The sequence below is a fragment of the Chiloscyllium plagiosum genome, unplaced genomic scaffold (assembly GCF_037043375.1).
Source record: "Chiloscyllium plagiosum isolate Xiang-an unplaced genomic scaffold, Cpla_swu_hap1 HiC_scaffold_2, whole genome shotgun sequence".
Lineage (NCBI taxonomy): Eukaryota > Metazoa > Chordata > Chondrichthyes > Orectolobiformes > Hemiscylliidae > Chiloscyllium > Chiloscyllium plagiosum.
The window spans coordinates 20483044-20501794 of NW_028270140.1; the positions used below are offsets into that span (position 1 = coordinate 20483044).

General features: G+C 54.3%; 1 protein-coding gene across 3 annotated transcripts in view; it reads left to right on the forward strand.

Moving 5' to 3' along the window:
* The first annotated feature begins 1364 nt into the window (after positions 1-1364).
* The window catches only part of LOC122565174 (uncharacterized), a 108744-nt gene continuing 91357 nt past the window's right edge, over positions 1365-18751 (forward strand). For 2 of the 3 annotated variants that reach the window (XM_087995244.1, XM_087995250.1), the window contains exons 1-2: positions 1365-1414; positions 13459-13514. In XM_087995244.1, coding sequence (XP_087851370.1) covers positions 1385-1414; positions 13459-13514 — 86 coding nt within the window. In that variant the 5' untranslated portion in view covers positions 1365-1384. Of the gene's footprint in view, positions 1415-13458; positions 13515-18751 lie in introns of those variants that run through there. The other variant, XM_087995253.1, reaches the window with a different exon arrangement.

Genomic DNA, 18751 nt, shown 5'->3' on the forward strand with positions numbered 1-18751 from the left:
CAAAGGCGATTTACTCGAATGATATTTTGAATGAGAGATTTTATATTTGAGAAATTGGGCTCATTCAACTTGGAGCAGAGAAGATAAAAGAGGTGACCTTACTGAGGTGTCAAAATTATGAGCAAGTTTGACAGGATTAAAAAAGCTATTCTGTTTCCACTAGTTAGTATGTCAGTAACCAGGGGTCATAATTTCAAGATAGTCAGCAAGAGAGTTAGGAGTGAGATGTGGAGAAAATTCTTTACTCAAAGAGTTGTATGCATTTGAAATGTGCTGCCTGGGAAATTGGTGGAGGCAGATTCCACAGGAGCTTTCAAAAATTGGATAGGTATTTGAAAGTGATGAACTTAGAGGGCCAAGGATAGGTTGAAGATTGGGACTAGCCTCGCCTCTTTCAGAAGTTGGTACACACACGGGTCAAATGGCTTCCAAATGTACTGAAAAAATTGATCCAACTGTCACAACTCCCTCGCAAATGAGAGAAATTCTAATATTTATACATTGTTTTTCACAAATACTACTGCAATTTGTTCGAACCATATAGCACAAGAGCACAACACTGTCTACTGCCTCTCTTGCCTGTGTTAGCTCTTTGCAAGCAGTGTAAATGTGTTATTTCTATGCGTTTCCCCCTTAAAAACAAATGGATAAAAATTTAATGAATGCGACCAATGATTGTTGTATCTACAATTCTATCAGGTTCGAAAATAAAATTTAGTTATGTGAAAATAAAGTCACCTTAGATGGCTACTGCTTCTTTTGCTAGTGACGTTACATATATATCCCCCGATTATTGACCCTTCCATAATTGCTCTTTCTTTATTCTATCAAAATTGCTAATGAAGTGGAAATACCGGATCCGTTCACTGGTATAAAGAGAACCCCAGCTTCTGCACCTAAATGAAGTCCGTCCTCCCTCATACAATATCCTCGACCCTCGAAAACTAATTAACATCCTTCAAAAGTGAGCACAATACAGTTCCCTAGGAAGAGACTATACCTATGGACATTTATGAAGATAACATCAGAGCATAAGAATATCTTTCCAAATCAAACAGCTGAGGGATGTTATTACACCTCTCAGATGCAAGTGTGACTTGAACGCAGGCCTCCAGATTCAGATATGTGAATTAGAAAGCCATAGGACCCTAAGATCAGAGCGTATTGCCTATTGATGGGAGCACCAGAGACAGATCTGGGATCAAAACACAGCCACGTGACCAGGCAGACGGCTGGCAGCTCGCTGATGCCGTCATGCCGATCCCAGCGGAGGGCACGCGCTGTGCTCTGATTGGTCCGCGCCGGTCAAAACACCCGGGCGCGCGGACACAGATGTCATAATCAAGCGACGGAATTCAAATTAACGGAAGAGGCGCGAGAAACAATGAACGGGGAGACGACACTGCCCAGACTGGTGAGTGACCGGGGGGGGGGGTCACTGCCCAGACTGGTGAGTGACCGGGGGGGGGGGTCACTGCCCAGACTGGTGAGTGACCGGGGGGGTCACTGCCCAGACTGGTGAGTGACCGGGGGGGGGGGTCACTGCCCAGACTGGTGAGTGACCGGGGTGTGGGGGGGGTCACTGGACAGACTGGTGAGTGACCGGGGGTGGGGGGGTCACTGCCCAGACTGGTGAGTGACCGGGGGGGGGGGTCGGGTGGGGTGGGCACCGACCAGACTGGTGAGTGACCGGGGGGGTCACTGCCCAGACTGGTGAGTGACCGGGGGGGGGTCACTGCCCAGACTGGTGAGTGACCGGGGAGGTCACTGCCCAGACTGGTGAGTGACCGAGGTGTGGGGGGGGCCACTGCTCAGACTGGTGAGTGACCGAGGTGTGGGGGGGGGCCACTGCCCAGACTGGTGAGTGACTGGGGGGAGAGTCACTGCCCAGACTAGTGAGTGACTGGGGGTGGGGGGGGGCACTGCCCAGACTGGTGAGTGAGCCGGGGTGGCGGGGCACTGCCCAGACCTGTGTGACCGAGGGTGGGGGGGGCACTGCACAGACCTGTGAGTGACCGGAGGGGGGGACTGCCTAGCCCGGTGAGTGACTGGGGGTGGTGGGGGGGGCACTGCCAAGATTGGTGAGTGACCGGGTGGGGGGGTCACTGGACAGACTGGTGAGTGACCGGGGTGTGGGGGGGGTCACTGGACAGACTGGTGAGTGACCGGGGGGGGGGGCACTGCCCAGACTGGTGAGTGACCGGGGGGGGGGGGTCACTGCCCAGACTGGTGAGTGACCGGGGGGGGGGGTCACTGCCCAGACTGGTGAGTGACCGGGGGTGGGGTCGGGTGGGGTGGGCACCGACCAGACTGGTGAGTGACCGGGGGGGTCACTGCCCAGACTGGTGAGTGACCGGGGGGGGGTCACTGCCCAGACTGGTGAGTGACCGGGGGGGTCATTGCCCAGACTGGTGAGTGACCGGGGGTGGGGGGGGGCACTGCCCAGACTGGTGAGTGACCGGGGGGGGCACTGCCCAGACTGGTGAGTGACCGGGGGTGGGCACCGACCAGACTGGTGAGTGACCGAGGGATGGGAGGGGGCACTGCCCAGACTGGTGAGTGACCTGGGGGGGGGGGCACTGCCCAGACTGGTGAGTGACCGGGGGTGGGGTGGGGGGGGCCACTGCCCAGACTGGTGAGTGACCGGGGGGGGCACTGTCCAGACTGGTGAGTGACCGGGGGTGGGGTGGGGGGGGCCACTGCCCAGACTGGTGAGTGACCGAGGGGTGGGGGGGGCACTGCCCAGACTGGTGAGTGATTGGGGGGGCACTGCCCAGACTGGTGAGTGACCGGGGGGGGGGGGCACTGCCCAGACTGGTGAGTGACCGAGGTGTGGGGGGGCGCCACTGCCCAGACTGGTGAGTGACCGGGGGGGGCACTGTCCAGACTGGTGAGTGACCGGGGGTGGGGTGGGGGGGGCCACTGCCCAGACTGGTGAGTGACCGAGGGGTGGGGGGGGCACTGCCCAGACTGGTGAGTGACCGGGGGGGGGGGCACTGCCCAGACTGGTGAGTGATTGGGGGGGCACTGCCCAGACTGGTGAGTGACCGGGGGGGGGGGGCACTGCCCAGACTGGTGAGTGACCGAGGTGTGGGGGGGCGCCACTGCCCAGACTGGTGAGTGACCGGGGCGTGGGGGGACTGCCCAGCCTTGTGAGTGACTGGGGGTGGGGGGGGCACTGCCCAGACAGGTGAGTGACCGGGGGGGGGGGGTCGGGTGGGGTGGGCACCGACCAGACTGGTGAGTGACCGGGGGGGGGGGGGGTCACTGCCCAGACTGGTGAGTGACCGGGGGGGGGGGTCGGGTGGGGTGGGCACCGACCAGACTGGCGAGTGACCGGGGGGGTCACTGCCCAGACTGGCGAGTGACCGGGGGGGGTCACTGCCCAGACTGGTGAGTGACCGGGGGGGTCACTGCCCAGACTGGTGAGTGACCGGGGGGCGGTCACTGCTCAGACTGGTGAGTGACCGGGGGGGGGTCACTGCCCAGACTGGTGAGTGACCGGGGGGGGGGGGGGGGGGGGTCACTGCCCAGACTGGTGAGTGACCGGGGGGGGGAGGGTCACTGCCCAGACTGGTGAGTGACCGGGGGGGGGAGGGTCACTGCCCAGACTGGTGAGTGACCGGGGGGGGGGTCACTGCCCAGACTGGTGAGTGACTGGGGGGGGGAGGGTCACTGCCCAGACTGGTGAGTGACCTGGGGGGGGGCACTGCCCAGACTGGTGAGTGACCGGGGGTGGGGTGGGGGGGGCCACTGCCCAGACTGGTGAGTGACCGGGGGGGGCACTGTCCAGACTGGTGAGTGACCGGGGGTGGGGTGGGGGGGGGCACTGTCCAGACTGGTGAGTGACCGGGGGTGGGGTGGGGGGGGCCACTGCCCAGACTGGTGAGTGACCGAGGGGTGGGGGGGGCACTGCCCAGACTGGTGAGTGACCGGGGGGGGGGGGCACTGCCCAGACTGGTGAGTGATTGGGGGGGCACTGCCCAGACTGGTGAGTGACCGGGGGGGGGGGCACTGCCCAGACTGGTGAGTGACCGAGGTGTGGGGGGGCGCCACTGCCCAGACTGGTGAGTGACCGGGGGGGGCACTGTCCAGACTGGTGAGTGACCGGGGGTGGGGTGGGGGGGGCCACTGCCCAGACTGGTGAGTGACCGAGGGGTGGGGGGGGCACTGCCCAGACTGGTGAGTGACCGGGGGGGGGGGGGCACTGCCCAGACTGGTGAGTGACCGAGGTGTGGGGGGGCGCCACTGCCCAGACTGGTGAGTGACCGGGGCGTGGGGGGACTGCCCAGCCTTGTGAGTGACTGGGGGTGGGGGGGGCACTGCCCAGACAGGTGAGTGACCGGGGGGGGGGGGTCGGGTGGGGTGGGCACCGACCAGACTGGTGAGTGACCGGGGGGGGGGGGTCACTGCCCAGACTGGTGAGTGACCGGGGGGGGGGGTCGGGTGGGGTGGGCACCGACCAGACTGGCGAGTGACCGGGGGGGTCACTGCCCAGACTGGTGAGTGACCGGGGGGGGGTCACTGCCCAGACTGGTGAGTGACCGGGGGGGTCACTGCCCAGACTGGTGAGTGACCGGGGGGCGGTCACTGCTCAGACTGGTGAGTGACCGGGGGGGGGTCACTGCCCAGACTGGTGAGTGACCGGGGGGGGGGGGGGGTCACTGCCCAGACTGGTGAGTGACCGGGGGGGGGAGGGTCACTGCCCAGACTGGTGAGTGACCGGGGGGGGGGTCACTGCCCAGACTGGTGAGTGACTGGGGGGGGGAGGGTCACTGCCCAGACTGGTGAGTGACCGGGGGGGGGGGTGGGGTGGGCACCGACCAGACTGGTGAGTGACCGGGGGGGGTCACTGCCCAGACTGGTGAGTGACCGGGGGGGGGGTGGGGTGGGCACCGACCAGACTGGTGAGTGACCGGGGGGGTCACTGCCCAGACTGGTGAGTGACCGGGGGGGGGTCACTGCCCAGACTGGTGAGTGACCGGGGGGGGCACTGCCCAGACTGGTGAGTGACCGGGGGTGGGCACCGACCAGACTGGTGAGTGACCGAGGGGTGGGGGGGGGTCACTGCCCAGACTGGTGAGTGACCGGGGGGGTCACTGCCCAGACTGGTGAGTGACCGGGGGGGGGGGGGGGGTCACTGCCCAGACTGGTGAGTGACCGGGGGGGGGGTCGGGTGGGGTGGGCACCGACCAGACTGGTGAGTGACCGGGGGGGTCACTGCCCAGACTGGTGAGTGACCGGGGGGGGGGGTCACTGCCCAGACTGGTGAGTGACCGGGGGGGGGGGGTCACTGCCCAGACTGGTGAGTGACCGGGGGGGTCACTGCCCAGACTGGTGTGACCGGGGGGGTCACTGCCCAGACTGGTGAGTGACCGGGGGGGTCACTGCCCAGACTGGTGAGTGACCGGGGGGGGCACCGCCCAGACTGGTGAGTGACCGGGGGTGGGCACCGACCAGACTGGTGAGTGACCGAGGGGTGGGGGGGGCACTGCCCAGTCTGGTGAGTGACCTGGGGGGAGGCACTGCCCAGACTGGTGAGTGACCGGGGGTGGGGTGTGGGGGGGCCACTGCCCAGACTGGTGAGTGACCGGGGGGGGCACTGCCCAGACTGGTGAGTGACCGGGGGTGGGGTGGGGGGGGCCACTGCCCAGACTGGTGAGTGACCGAGGGGGGCACTGCCCAGACTGGTGAGTGACCGGGGGGGGGGGGTCACTGCCCAGACTGGTGAGTGAGCCGGGGTGGCGGGGCACTGCCCAGCCCAGCCCGGTGACTGACCGAGGGTGGGGGGGCACTGCACAGACCTGTGAGTGACCGAGGGTGGGGGGGCACTGCACAGACTTGTGAGTGACCGGAGGGGGGGGACTGCCTAGCCCGGTGAGTGACTGGGGGTGGTGGGGGGGGCACTGCCAAGATTGGTGAGTGACCGGGGGTGGGGGGGACACTGCCCAGACTGGTGAGTGACCGGGTGGGGGGGTCACTGGACAGACTGGTGAGTGACCGGGGTGTGGGGGGGGTCACTGGACAGACTGGTGAGTGACCGGGGGGGGGGGTGTCACTGCCCAGACTGGTGAGTGACCGGGGGGGGGGGGTCACTGCCCAGACTGGTGAGTGACCGGGGGTGGGGTGGGCACCGACCAGACTGGTGAGTGACCGGGGGTGGGGTGGGCACCGACCAGACTGGTGAGTGACCGGGGGGGTCACTGCCCAGACTGGTGAGTGACCGGGGGGGGGGGTCACTGCCCAGACTGGTGAGTGACCAGGGGGGGGTCACTGCCCAGACTGGTGAGTGACCAGGGGGGGGTCACTGCCCAGACTGGTGAGTGACCGGGGGGGGGTCACTGCCCAGACTGGTGAGTGACCGGGGGGGTCACTGCCCAGACTGGTGAGTGACCGGGGGTGGGGGGGGGCACTGCCCAGACTGGTGAGTGACCGGGGGGGGCACTGCCCAGACTGGTGAGTGACCGGGGGTGGGCACCGACCAGACTGGTGAGTGACCGAGGGGTGGGGGGGGCACTGCCCAGACTGGTGAGTGACCTGGGGGGGGGCACTGCCCAGACTGGTGAGTGACCGGGGGTGGGGTGGGGGGGGCCACTGCCCAGACTGGTGAGTGACCGGGGGGGCACTGCCCAGACTGGTGAGTGACCGGGGGTGGGGTGGGGGGGGCCACTGCCCAGACTGGTGAGTGACCGAGGGGTGGGGGGGGCACTGCCCAGACTGGTGAGTGACCGGGGGGGGGGGGGGGCACTGCCCAGACTGGTGAGTGACCGGGGGGGGGGGGGCACCACTGCCCAGACTGGTGAGTGACCGGGGCGTGGGGGGACTGCCCAGACTTGTGAGTGACTGGGGGTGGGGGGGGGGGCACTGCCCAGACTGGTGAGTGACCGGGGGTGGGGGGGGGCACTGCCCAGACTAGTGAGTGACTGGGGGTGGGGGGGGGGGCACTGCCAGACTGGTGAGTGACCGGGGGTGGGGGCACTGCTCAGACTGGTAAGTGACCGGGAGTGGGGTGGGGGGGTCACTGCCCAGACTGGTGAGTGACCGGGGGTGGGGGGGGGGCACTGCCCAGACCGGGGATGGGTGGGCACAATGCCCAGACCGGGGGTGGGGGGGGGCACTGCCCAGACTGGTGAGTGACTGGGGGTGGGGGGGACACTGCCCAAACTGGTGAGTGACTGGGGGTGGGGGGGACACTGCCCAGACTGGTGAGTGATTGGGGGTGGGGGGGGGGTCACTGGACAGACTGCTGAGTGACCGGGGTGTGGGGGGGGGGGTCACTGGACAGACTGCTGAGTGACCGGGGTGTGGGGGGGGGAGTCACTGCCCAGACTGGTGAGTGACCGGGGGTGGGGGGGACACTGCCCAGACTGGTGAGTGACCGGGGTGTGGGGGGGGGTCACTGGACAGACTGGTGAGTGGCCGGGGTGTGGGGGGGGGTCACTGGACAGACTGGTGAGTGGCCGGGGTGTGGGGGGGGTCACTGGACAGACTGGTGAGTGGCCGGGGTGTGGGGGGGGTCACTGCCCAGACTGGTGAGTGACCGGGGTTGGGGGGGCACTGCCCAGACTGGTGAGTGACCGGGGGTGGGGGAGCTGCCCAGACTGGTGAGTGACCGGGGTGTGGGGGGTGTCATTGCCCAGACTGGTGAGTGACTGGGGGTGGAGGAGCTGCCCAGACTAGTGAGTGACCGGGGGTGGGGGGCACTGCCCAGCCCGGTGAGTGACTGGAGGTGGGGGGGCACTGCACAGACTGGTGAGTGACCGGGGGCACTGCCCAGCCCGGTGAGTGACCGGGGTTGGGGGGGCACTGCCCAGACTGGTGAGTGACCGGGGTGGGGGGGGGTCACTGCCCAGACTGGTGAGTGAGCGAGGTTGGGGGGGGTCACTCCCCAGACTGGTGAGTGACTGGAGGTGGGGGGGCACTGCACAGACTGGTGAGTTACCGGGTGTGGGGGGGTACTGCTCAGACTGGTGAGTGACCGAGGGGGGCACTGCCCAGACTGGTGAGTGACCGAGGGGGGCACTGCCCAGACTGGTGAGTGACTGGGGGTGGGGGGGGCACTGCCCAGACTGGTGAGTGACTGGGGGGAGAGTCATTGCCCAGACTGGTGAGTGACTGGGGGTGGGGGCACTGCTCAGACTGGTGAGTGACCGGGGGTGTGGGGGGGCACTGCCCAGACTGGGGGTGGGGGGAGGCACAGCCCAGACTGGTGAATGACCGGGGGTGGGGGGGGCACTGCCCAGACCGGGGGTGGGGGGGGGGGCACAGCACAGACTGGTGAGTGACCGGGGGTGGGGCACAGCCCAGATTGGTGAGTGACCGGGGGTGGGGGGGACACACCCAGACTGGTGAGTGACCGGGGGTGGGGGGGGCACTGCTCAGACTGGTGAGTGACCGAGGGGGGCACTGCCCAGACTGGTGAGTGACTGGGGGGAGAGTCACTGCCCAGACTGGTGAGTGACTGGGGGTGGGGGCACTGCTCAGACTGGTAAGTGACTGAGGGTGGGGTGGGGGGGGGTCGCTGCCCAGACTGGTGAGTGGCCGGGGGTGGGGTGGCACTGCCCAGACCGGGGGTTGGGGGGGCACTGCCCAGACTGGTGAGTGACCGGTGGTGGGGGGGGACACTGCCCAGACTGGTGAGTGACCAGGGTGTGGGGGGGGGTCACTGCCCAGACTGGTGAGTGACCGGGGTGTGGGGGGGGGTCACTGCCCAGACTGGTGAGTGACCAGGTTGGGGGAGTTGCTCAGACTGGTGAGTGACTGGGGGTGGGGGGTACTGCCCAGCCCGGTGAGTGACCGGGGGTGGGGTGTCACTGCCCAGACTGGTGTGACCGGGGGTGGGGGAGGGGAAGCTGGGGGGTGGGGGGTGAACATTGCCCAGACTGGTGTGACTGGGGGTGGGGGGCACTGCCCAGAGTGGTGAGTGACCTGGGGTGGGGGGGGGGATACTGCCCGGTCCAGTGAGTGACCAGTGATCGGGGTCACTGCCCGGACTGGTGAGTGACCGTGGGTGGTGGGCACTGACTGGACAGCTGAGTGCCCGGGAGTGGGGTGGGGGCATTGCCTGTGCCGGTGATGTGATGATAGGCAGGGTGAGGGGCACTGCCCTGACCGATGAGTGACTGTGGCCTGAGGATGGGGGAGGCACTGTCCCAACTGGTGAGTGACTGGGGATCAGGGCGGGGAGAGGTGCTGACTGCACTGTTAAGTGACATGGGATTGAGGGTCAATGGCCCACACTGGTGAGCAACCAGGGATCAGGCAGTACTGCCCAAGACTCGTGAGTGATCAGGAGGCACTGCCCAGATTAAGTGACTGGGGATTAGGAGGCATTGCCTGGATTGGTGAGTGACCAGCGATCGGTGGGGGTTTGGGCAGGCAATGCTGAGACTAGTTAGTGTTGGGGGTGGAGGGTGACTGTCCAGACTGGTGAGTGACCGGTAATTGGAGGGCAATGCCCAGACTGGTGAGTGATTGGAGGGTGGGGATGTGGGGCAGATGTGTCACAGAGATGTACAGTGTGGAAACAAACTCATCCATGCTGACCGGATATCCTAAATTAACCTAGTCCCATTTGCCAGCACTTGACCCATATCCCTCTAAACCCTGTCTATTCATACACTCATTTAGATGCCTGTTAAATGTTGTACCAGCCTCCATAACTTCCTCTGACAGCTCATACACGCTCCACCCTCTACATGAAAAAGTTGCCCCTTAGGTCCCTTTTAAATCTTTCCCCTCTCACCCTAAACCTATGCCCTCTAGTTCTAGATCCCCCCCACTCCAGGGAAAAGACCTTATCTATTTATCCTATCTATACCCCTCATGATTTTATATACCTTTATAAGGTCACCCCTCAGCCTTCGAAGCTCCAGGGAAAACAGCCCCAGCCTATTCAGCCTCTCCCTCCAACCCTGGCAAAAACTTGTAAGTCTTTTCTGAACCCTTTCAAGTTTCCCAATATCCTTCCAATATTGTGCACGATATTCCCAAAGTAGCCTAACTAATATTCTATGCAGCCATAACATGACCTCACAACTCCTATGTTCAATGCTCTGATCAAAAAAAGAAAGCATACAGCTCCCAGATTTCTGGCCCTCTGGCTCAGAAAAAGGAACGGGGAGAATAGGAGAGTGATAGTGATAGGAGATTCAATCACGAGGGGAACAGACAGGTGATTCTGTGGTCACGAGCGTGATTCCCGGATGGTGTATTGCCTCCTGGGTGCCAGGGTCAAGGATGTCTTGGATTGCATCTACAGGATTCTTAAGGGGGAGGGAGAGCAGCCAGAAGTTGTGGTACCAATAATATAGGTAAGGAAAGGGAGGAGGACCTGAAAAGGAAGTTCGGTTGAAAGCTAGAAGGCAGGATGAGCAGTGTAGTAATCTTAGGAGTGGGCAGGAGGTTTGATAGAGCTCTTCGGGAGCATTTAAACTGGATTGGCATGGGGGATGATGGAGTAGGTTGTGAGCTGGCAGATACAGCATGCATTGAGTCTGTGAGGAGGGATAGGCACTTGAAAAGGCAAAGGTGCGGTCAGTGTGATGGATTGAAGTGTGTCTGTTTTAATGCAAGAAGTATCAGGAATAAGGGTGATGAACTCAGAGCATGGAACTATGATGTTGTGGTCATTATGGAGACTAGAGTATCACAGGGCAGGAATGGTTATTGGATAGTCCAGGGTTTAAATGTTTTAAAAGGAATAGTGGGATGATAAAAGAGGTGGAGGAGTGGTATTGCTAATCAAAGATAGTACACAGCTGCAGAAAGGGTGTTCGTCAATGAGAGTTTGTCTCCAGAGTCAGTTTGGGTGGAGATCAGAAACAGGAAAGGAACTGTCACTTTATTGGGTGTTTTCTACAGGCCCCCAATAGCAACAGAGACACAGAGGAGCAGTTTGGGAGGCAGATTTTGGAAATGTATAGAAGTTACGGGGTTGTTGTCATGGGTGACTTTAACTTCCCTAATATTGATTGGAACCTACTTAGTTCAAATTGTTTGGATGGAGCAGTTTTCGTCAGGTGTGTCCAGAAGGATTCCTGACGCTATATGTAGATAGGCCGACTAGATTTGGTGCTTGGCAACGAACCATGCCAGATGTCAGATCTTGTGGTGGGAGAGCATTTTGGTGACAGTAATCATAACTCCATGACCTTTACGATTATTATTATGCTATTAGGTAGGAACTGGGGTGCCTAAATTTTGCAGATGTTTTCCGAGCAATGCGTAACAGAAATGTGGGGGGTTGTTTAGGAAGCACCTGCTGATAGTGGGACAAACCTGTCCAGTACTGAGGCAAGGAAGAGATGGTAGGTTGAAAGAGCATTGAGTGACAAGGAATGTTGAACATCTAGTCAAGATGAAGAAGGAAGCTTACTTAAGGTTGAGGAGGCAAGGATCAGACAGGGCTCTAGAGGGTTACAAGGTAGCTAGGAAGGAACTGAAGAATGGACTTAGGATAGCTAGAAGGGGGCACAAAAGAGCTTTAGCAGGTAGGATTAAGGAAAACCATAAGGCATTGTACACTTGTAAGAGGATGGCCAGAATGAGGGTAGGGCTGATCAGGGATAGTGGATGGAACTTGCGTCTGGAGTCAGAGGAAGTAGAGGAGTTGCTTAATGAATACTTTGCTTCAGTATTCACTACTGAGAGGGACGTTGTAAAACAGACTGATATGCTAGAACAGGTTGATGTTAGGAACGAGAATATGTTGAAAAATTTGAAAAACCTAAGGATAGATAAATCCCCTTGGCCAGACGAGCTATATCCTAGGTTACTACAGGAATCGAGGGAAGAGATTGCTGCACCTTTTGCGATGATCTTTGCATCCTTGCTGTCCACTGGAGTAGTACCAGATGATTGGAGCCTGGCAAGTGTTATTCCCTTGTTCAAGAAAGGGAATAGAGTCAATCCTGGGAATTACATTTTCTGCTGACTAAAGTACTTTTGTAGGGTTATTTTAGTTGAATTTTTATTTTTTAAAATCAGATTGGAGTGTCTGAGTGTTAATTTTCAAAAAGAATAATTATGCATTTTTGCACAGTCCAAACCATTTGTTAATAAGTGTCGCTTGGAGAAGGTTTCATGATACTCTAATAATGTGTTCAGAAAAGAGCCTAGTTAACATGTTTCTGATGCTGAACTAAATACAGTCTGCTCTTTTTAAATTCAGGCTTTGTGATCACTAGAAGAGTAGGAGTAGCAAAGGAATCAGTTCATCTCTCCAACCCTGATCATCATAATCAGTGATAAGGGTTTAAGAGAAATAGGAAAACAAAGAATAGTAACGTTAGGTTCTTTTCACGAGGTTTCATACATGAGATTCAATTCACATGTACCAACTTCTGCAAACAGTTAAAGTTTATTAAAGCCTGTGCACGCGAGGTGACCCCCTTTGACACTCCTCGCAGGCATGCAAAGTAGAGTCAAAAGAGGCCCCGAACAAAGAAAACACCCCCCCTTTATAACAGGTCAGTTGGTAATGCGCACGGGTACTCCAGCCACTCCTTCACCATAATCACGTTACCCCAGATAATATGGTAGGATGAGGTCATCTTCTGAGATAATGTAAATACCCAAATCCTGGAGAATCATTATGCAAATGATTTCCTGACTCAGTGATTCTCCAAGACAAAGTAGGTGTGATATACTTCAGTATCAGGGGATGGCTGTGAAAGCATTTCTGAATGGAAGGGACTAAATGTAAGTTTAATTTGATAAAAGCAGTAGATTAGTAGTAAATAGCTGACCAAATGAAGTGTGAGCCATCCGTATTATTGTATGAATGTTGCCCCCACCCACTTCCAGAATATTCAGCTTCTGGTGAAAGACAGTGCAGTTTAACCCTTTAACATTACATTAATATCCAGAGAGTACAATTTAATCTTGTAACATTACAATAATGTTAAAAAAAAGATGGTAGAGAGAAGGCAAATCCATGGAGCTGTCCAGGCAGCCATAATACTGTGGAGAAAGTGAGGTCTGCAGATGCTGGAGATCAGAGCTGAAAATGTGTTGCTGGAACAGCGCAGCAGGTCAGGCAGCATCCAGGGAACAGGAGAATCGACATTTCGGGCATAAGCCCTTCTTCAGGAACACATTTTCAGCCATAATACTGTGTCTGATTGAAGAATAGGAAAACTAAGTCATTTCTTTGGATTTTATTTTTGCAGATATCTGTGATTAATTTGTGAGATGCGTAAACCTCATGGTCAGTGAAGCCTGTTTTAAAAAGTAATGAAATAGTTATCACTGAAAACTGGGTGAGATAGAATGTAGAACTGAGTCAGGAAATCATTTGCATATCGGCCCTCGATATTGCGTCGACCTATGAATATAATCTGACGCCTATCTAATCTACTTGGAAGGTGAAAGGGAAGATTTTGATAATTGTATCTGCTTTGAAAGTATTTGATATTGCATTGGTTAGATTTTTACATTTGTCTTCTTGTTTTGCAGGAATTGCCAAAACAGCCATATAGAAGTAGATACTACAGAGATAATGCATTTGCGAGGTAATAGAGTTGTGAATTGTTTTAAACTAAAACATGAAGAGGAATCTGTGCTACTACTCATTACATATTTATGGATTTAAAGATGATGACCACTTTATTTAATTTAAAAATCACAAAAGTTGCTGCTTGTACAAAATCATTCAATTTGTTTTAATTGATTCTGCTCAGGTTATTGAAACTGATTTAAAAAAAACTGCCACATTAATAAAACGAAAGAAGTGGGGATGCTGTAAATTTGAAACAAAGACTCACATTGCTGATGAAACTCAGCAGGTCTGACTGCATCTATGCTGAGAAAGCAGAGTTACATTTTGAGCCCTTTTTCAGATCAGACTGTGCTTTCCGACATGGGGTGCTGCCAGACTTACTGAGTTTCTTCTTGTTTCATTTATTCACTCATGGGATATGGGATCACTGGTTCGTCACCTTGAGAAGGAGGTTGTGAGCTGCCACCTTGAACCACTGCAGTCCATGTGCTGTAGTTAGATCAACAGTGCCCTTATGGAGGAAATTTTAGAGTTTGAACTGATTTTTGTTTTTTTTTTTCAAATTTCATTGGTACTTTGTTTTGTAGTTCATGCTATAGTTATAGAGTCATAGAGATGTACAGCACGGAAACAGACGTTTCAGTCCAACTTGTCCAAGCCAACCAGATATCTTAACCTAATCTAGTCCCATTTGCCAGCACTTTGCCAATATCACTCTAAAGCCTTCCTATTCATATACCCCGTCCAAATGCCTTTTAAGGAGCACAAGTACTTCCAGAGGAATGGTGAGCTACCTTTTAAAGACCCTTTTCCATAAATCTTTGGGTGCAATAAAGAGCAATAAAAACAGTCACCTGCGATGTTGATGGACTACCTATTTACAAGGTGAAATTTGGGAAAATCTGGGATAATTCTGAGAACTTTGGGCTGTAATGATGAATATGCTATGGGACCTAAATGTTGGGATATTAGAAGTTTGAATGACTAGGCTGGCTAAAGACTCAGCAGTTGAATTTTGAAGTAGTTTGTATGAGCCCCCAAGGGTGTAATTAGTTATACAGTATGGAAACAGACCCTTCAGTCCAATTCATTTGCGCCAGACAGGCATCCCACTCTGACCTGGTTCAACTTGCCAGTATTTGGCCCATATTCCCCTCAGCCTACTCATGTACCTATTCAGATGCATTTTAAATTTTGTAATTATAACTGCTATCACCAGCTCTGGCAGCTCATCGGCCATCAAGATTTCATAACCCTCAGCCTCCGGTATTCCAGGAAAAAAGGGCCTAGGCTCTCCCTATAGCTCGAACACTTCTGTCCCAGCAACATTCTTGTAAGTCTTTTCTGAGCCCTCTCAAGTCCATGTCCAAAGACTGCCTTGAGGCGGCACGGTGTCTCAGTGGTTAGCACTGCTGCCTCAGCATTAGGGACGTGAGTTCATTTTCAGCCTTGAGCGACTGTGTCTGTGTGGAGTCTGCACATTCTCCCCATGTCTGCTTGGGTTTTGTCCTGGTGCTCCAGTTTCCTCCCATGAACCAAAAATGTACACGTTAGGTGAATTGGGCGTGCTAAATTGTCCATAGTGTTCAGGGATGTGTAAGTTAGGTGCATCAGTCAGGTGGAAATGTAGAGTAATAGGATAGGGGAATGGGTCTGGGTGGGTTACTCTTCGCAGGGTCGGTGTCGACTTGTTGGGCCAAGTGGCCTGTTTACACATTATGGGGATTCGTTGATTCTATGAAATGCTGTAATTGTACTAGCCTTCACCACTTCCTGTGGTAGCTCATTCTATACACACACCACCCTTTTATATGAAAAAGTTGCCCCTTAGGTCCCTTTTAAATCTTTCCCCCCTCACCCTAAACCTATGCCCTCTAGTTCTGGACTCCCCCACCCCAGGGCAAAGACCTTGTCTATTTATCCCATCTATGTCCCTCATGATTTTATAAACCTCGATAAGGTCACCCCTCAGCCTCTGATGTTTCAGGGAAAACAGCCCCAGCCTATTCAGCCTCTCCCATTATCTCAAATCCTCCAACCCTGGCAACATTCTTGTAAGTCTTTTCTGAACCCTTTCAAGTTTCACAACATCCTTCTGATAGGAAGGAGACCAGAATTGCACACATTATTACAAACGTGGCTTAACCAATGTCCTGTACAGCTGCATCATGACCTCCCAACTCCTATGCTCAATGCTTTGACCAATAAAGGAAAGCATACCAAATGCCACCTTCACAATTCTATCAACCTGCGACTCTATTTTCAAGGGACTATGAACCTGCACTCCAAAGTTTCTTTCTTCAGCAACACTCCCCAGGACCTTACCATTAAGTGTGTAATGCTCTGATCTGCTTTTCCAAAATGCAGCACCTTGCATTTATCTAAATTAAACTCCATCTGCCACTCCTCAGCCCATTTGCCCATCTGATCAAGATACTGTTGTTCTTCGCTGTCCTTGGCACCACCTATTTTGCTAACATCTGCAAACTTATTAACTATACCTCCTATGTTCACATCCAAATAAATTATATAAATGATGAAAAGTAGTAGACCTAACACTGTTCTTTGTAGCACTCCACTGGTCACAGGCCTCCAGTCTGAAAAGCAACCCTCCACCCGAAGACAGGAAGACCACCCTCTGTCTTCTACCAGCGAGCCAGTTCTGTATACAAACAGCTCGCTCTCCCTGCATTCCAGGAGATCTAACCTTGCTAACCAGTCTCCCACGAAGAATCTTGTCTAATGCCTTACTGAAGAGCATATCGATCACATCCACTGCTTTTCCCTCATCAATCCTCTTTGTTACTTCAAAAAATTCAGTCAAGTTTGTGAGACATGATTTTCCATTCATGAAACCTTGCTGACTATATGTAATCGGTCCTTGCCTTTTCAAATACATGTACAGTCTGTCCCTCAGGATTCCCTACAACAACTTGCCCACCACTGATGTCAGACTCGCCTTTCTTAAATAGTGGCACCACATTAGCCAGCCTTCTATCTTCTGGCACCCCACCTCTGACTATCCATGATAGAAATATCTTAGCAAGGGGCCCAGCAATCGCTTCCCTAGCTTCCCACAGAGTTCTAGGGTACACCTGATCAGGTCCTGGGGATTTATTCACTTTTATGCGTTTCAAGACATTCAGCACCACCTCCACTGCAATATGGACATTTTTCAAGATGGCACCATCCATTTCCCTGCATTGTATAATCTTTCATGTCCTCCACAGTAAACACTGATGCAAAATTCTCGTTTAGTATCTCCTGCAGCTCCACATGTGGGCTGTCTTGCTGATCTTTGAGGGGCTCTGTTCTGTCCCGAGGTTAAACTTTAGTCATTGACGTATTTATAAAATCCCTTTGGATTCTCCTTAACCCTATTTTCCAAAGTTATCTCATGTCCCATTTTTTTCTCTCTGATTTCCCTCTTAAGTATATTCTTATTGCATTTATACTCTTCTCAGGATTGACTCGATCTCTCCTGTTTATACCTAATATGTGCTTCCTTCTTTTTCTTTACACAATTTCTCTAGTCATTCAGCATTCCTTATACCTACCAGCCTTTCCTTTCACCCTAACAGGAATATACTGTCTCTGGACTCTCATTATCTCATTTTTGAAGGCTTCCCATTTTCCAGCCATCCCTTTACCTGCTAACATCTATCCCCAGTCAGCTTTTCCAAGTTTTTGGCTAATTAAAATCAAAATTAGCCTTCCTTCAGTTTAGAACTTCAACTTTTAGATCTGGTCTATCCTTTTCCATCACTATTTTAAAACAAATGGAAATATGGTTGCTGGCCTCAAAGTGCTCCCCCACTGACACCTTAGTCACTTGCCCTGCCTTATTTCCCAAGAGTAGATCAAGTTTTGCACCTTCACTGGTAGGTACATCCACATACTGAATCAGAAAATTTTCTTGTATGCACTTAACAAATTTCTCTCCATCTAAACCCTTAACACAATGGCATTCCCAGTCTATGTTTGGAAAGCTAATATTCCCTACCATAACCACCCTGTTATTCTTACCAATAACTGAAATCTCCTTACAGATTTGTTTCTCAATTTCCTGCTGACTATTCGGGGGTCTATAATGCAATCCCAACAAGGTTATCATCCCTTTCGTATATCTCAATTCCACCCAAGTAACTTCCCTGGATGTATTTCCGGGAATATCCAGTAATGCTATCCCTTATCAAAAGTGCCACTCCCCATCTCTCTTGCTCCCTCGCCATCCTTTCTCGAGCATTTGTATCCTCGACTATTAAGCTGCCAGTCCTGTCCATCCCTGAGCCATGTTTCTGTAATTGCCATGATATCCCATTCCCATGTTCCTCACCATGCCCTGAGTACATCTCCCTTCCCTGTTAGGTCTCTTGCATTAAAGTAAATTCAGTTTAATTCATCAATTTGTTCTCTGCTTAGTTCTTGCCTGACCGTTTGACTCACTCCCTATCTCAACTGTACAATTCTCAGATTGATCTCTTTCCTGGCTATTTCCCTGGTCCCACCCACTCCCACCTTACTAGTTTAAATCGTCCTGAGCAGCTCTAGCAAATCTTCTTGCCAGTCCCTTTCCAATTCGGATGCAACCTGTCCTTCTTGTACAGGTAACTTGTACCCCAGAAGAGATTCCAATGATTCAGAATTGTGAACCCTTCTCCCATGCACCAGCTTCTCAACCACACATTCATATGCTCTATCTTCCTATTCCTATCCTCACTAGCTCATAACACCAGGAGTAATCCAGATATTACTACCCTTGAGGAACTCCTTTTTAAATTGCTGCCTAACTTTCTATGTATTCCCTTAAGAATCTAATCCTTTTCCCTTCCTACATCGTTAGTACCAGTGTGTACAATGACCTCCTGGTCCCTCTCTCCTTTTGAGCGTTAGCACCATTGTGTACAATGATCTCCTGCTGGTTCCCCTCTCCTTTTGAGAACATTCTGCACCCGCTCTGAGATATTCTTGATCCTGGCACCAGGGAGGCAATGCACCATTCTGATTTTTCGCTGCTGGCCGAAGAAACATCTGTCTGTGCCACTGACTAGAGTATCTCCTATCACAATCGATTGCTTGGAACCCGATGTACCCTCTTTACATTATAGCCTGTCTTGATATCAAAAACATGGCTGTTCGCGCTACATTCCCTTGAGAGTCCATCATCCCCTACATTTTCCAAAACAGCACGCTTATTTGAAATGGGGATAGCCACGGAAAACTCCTGCACTAGTTGCCTACCCCTCCTAC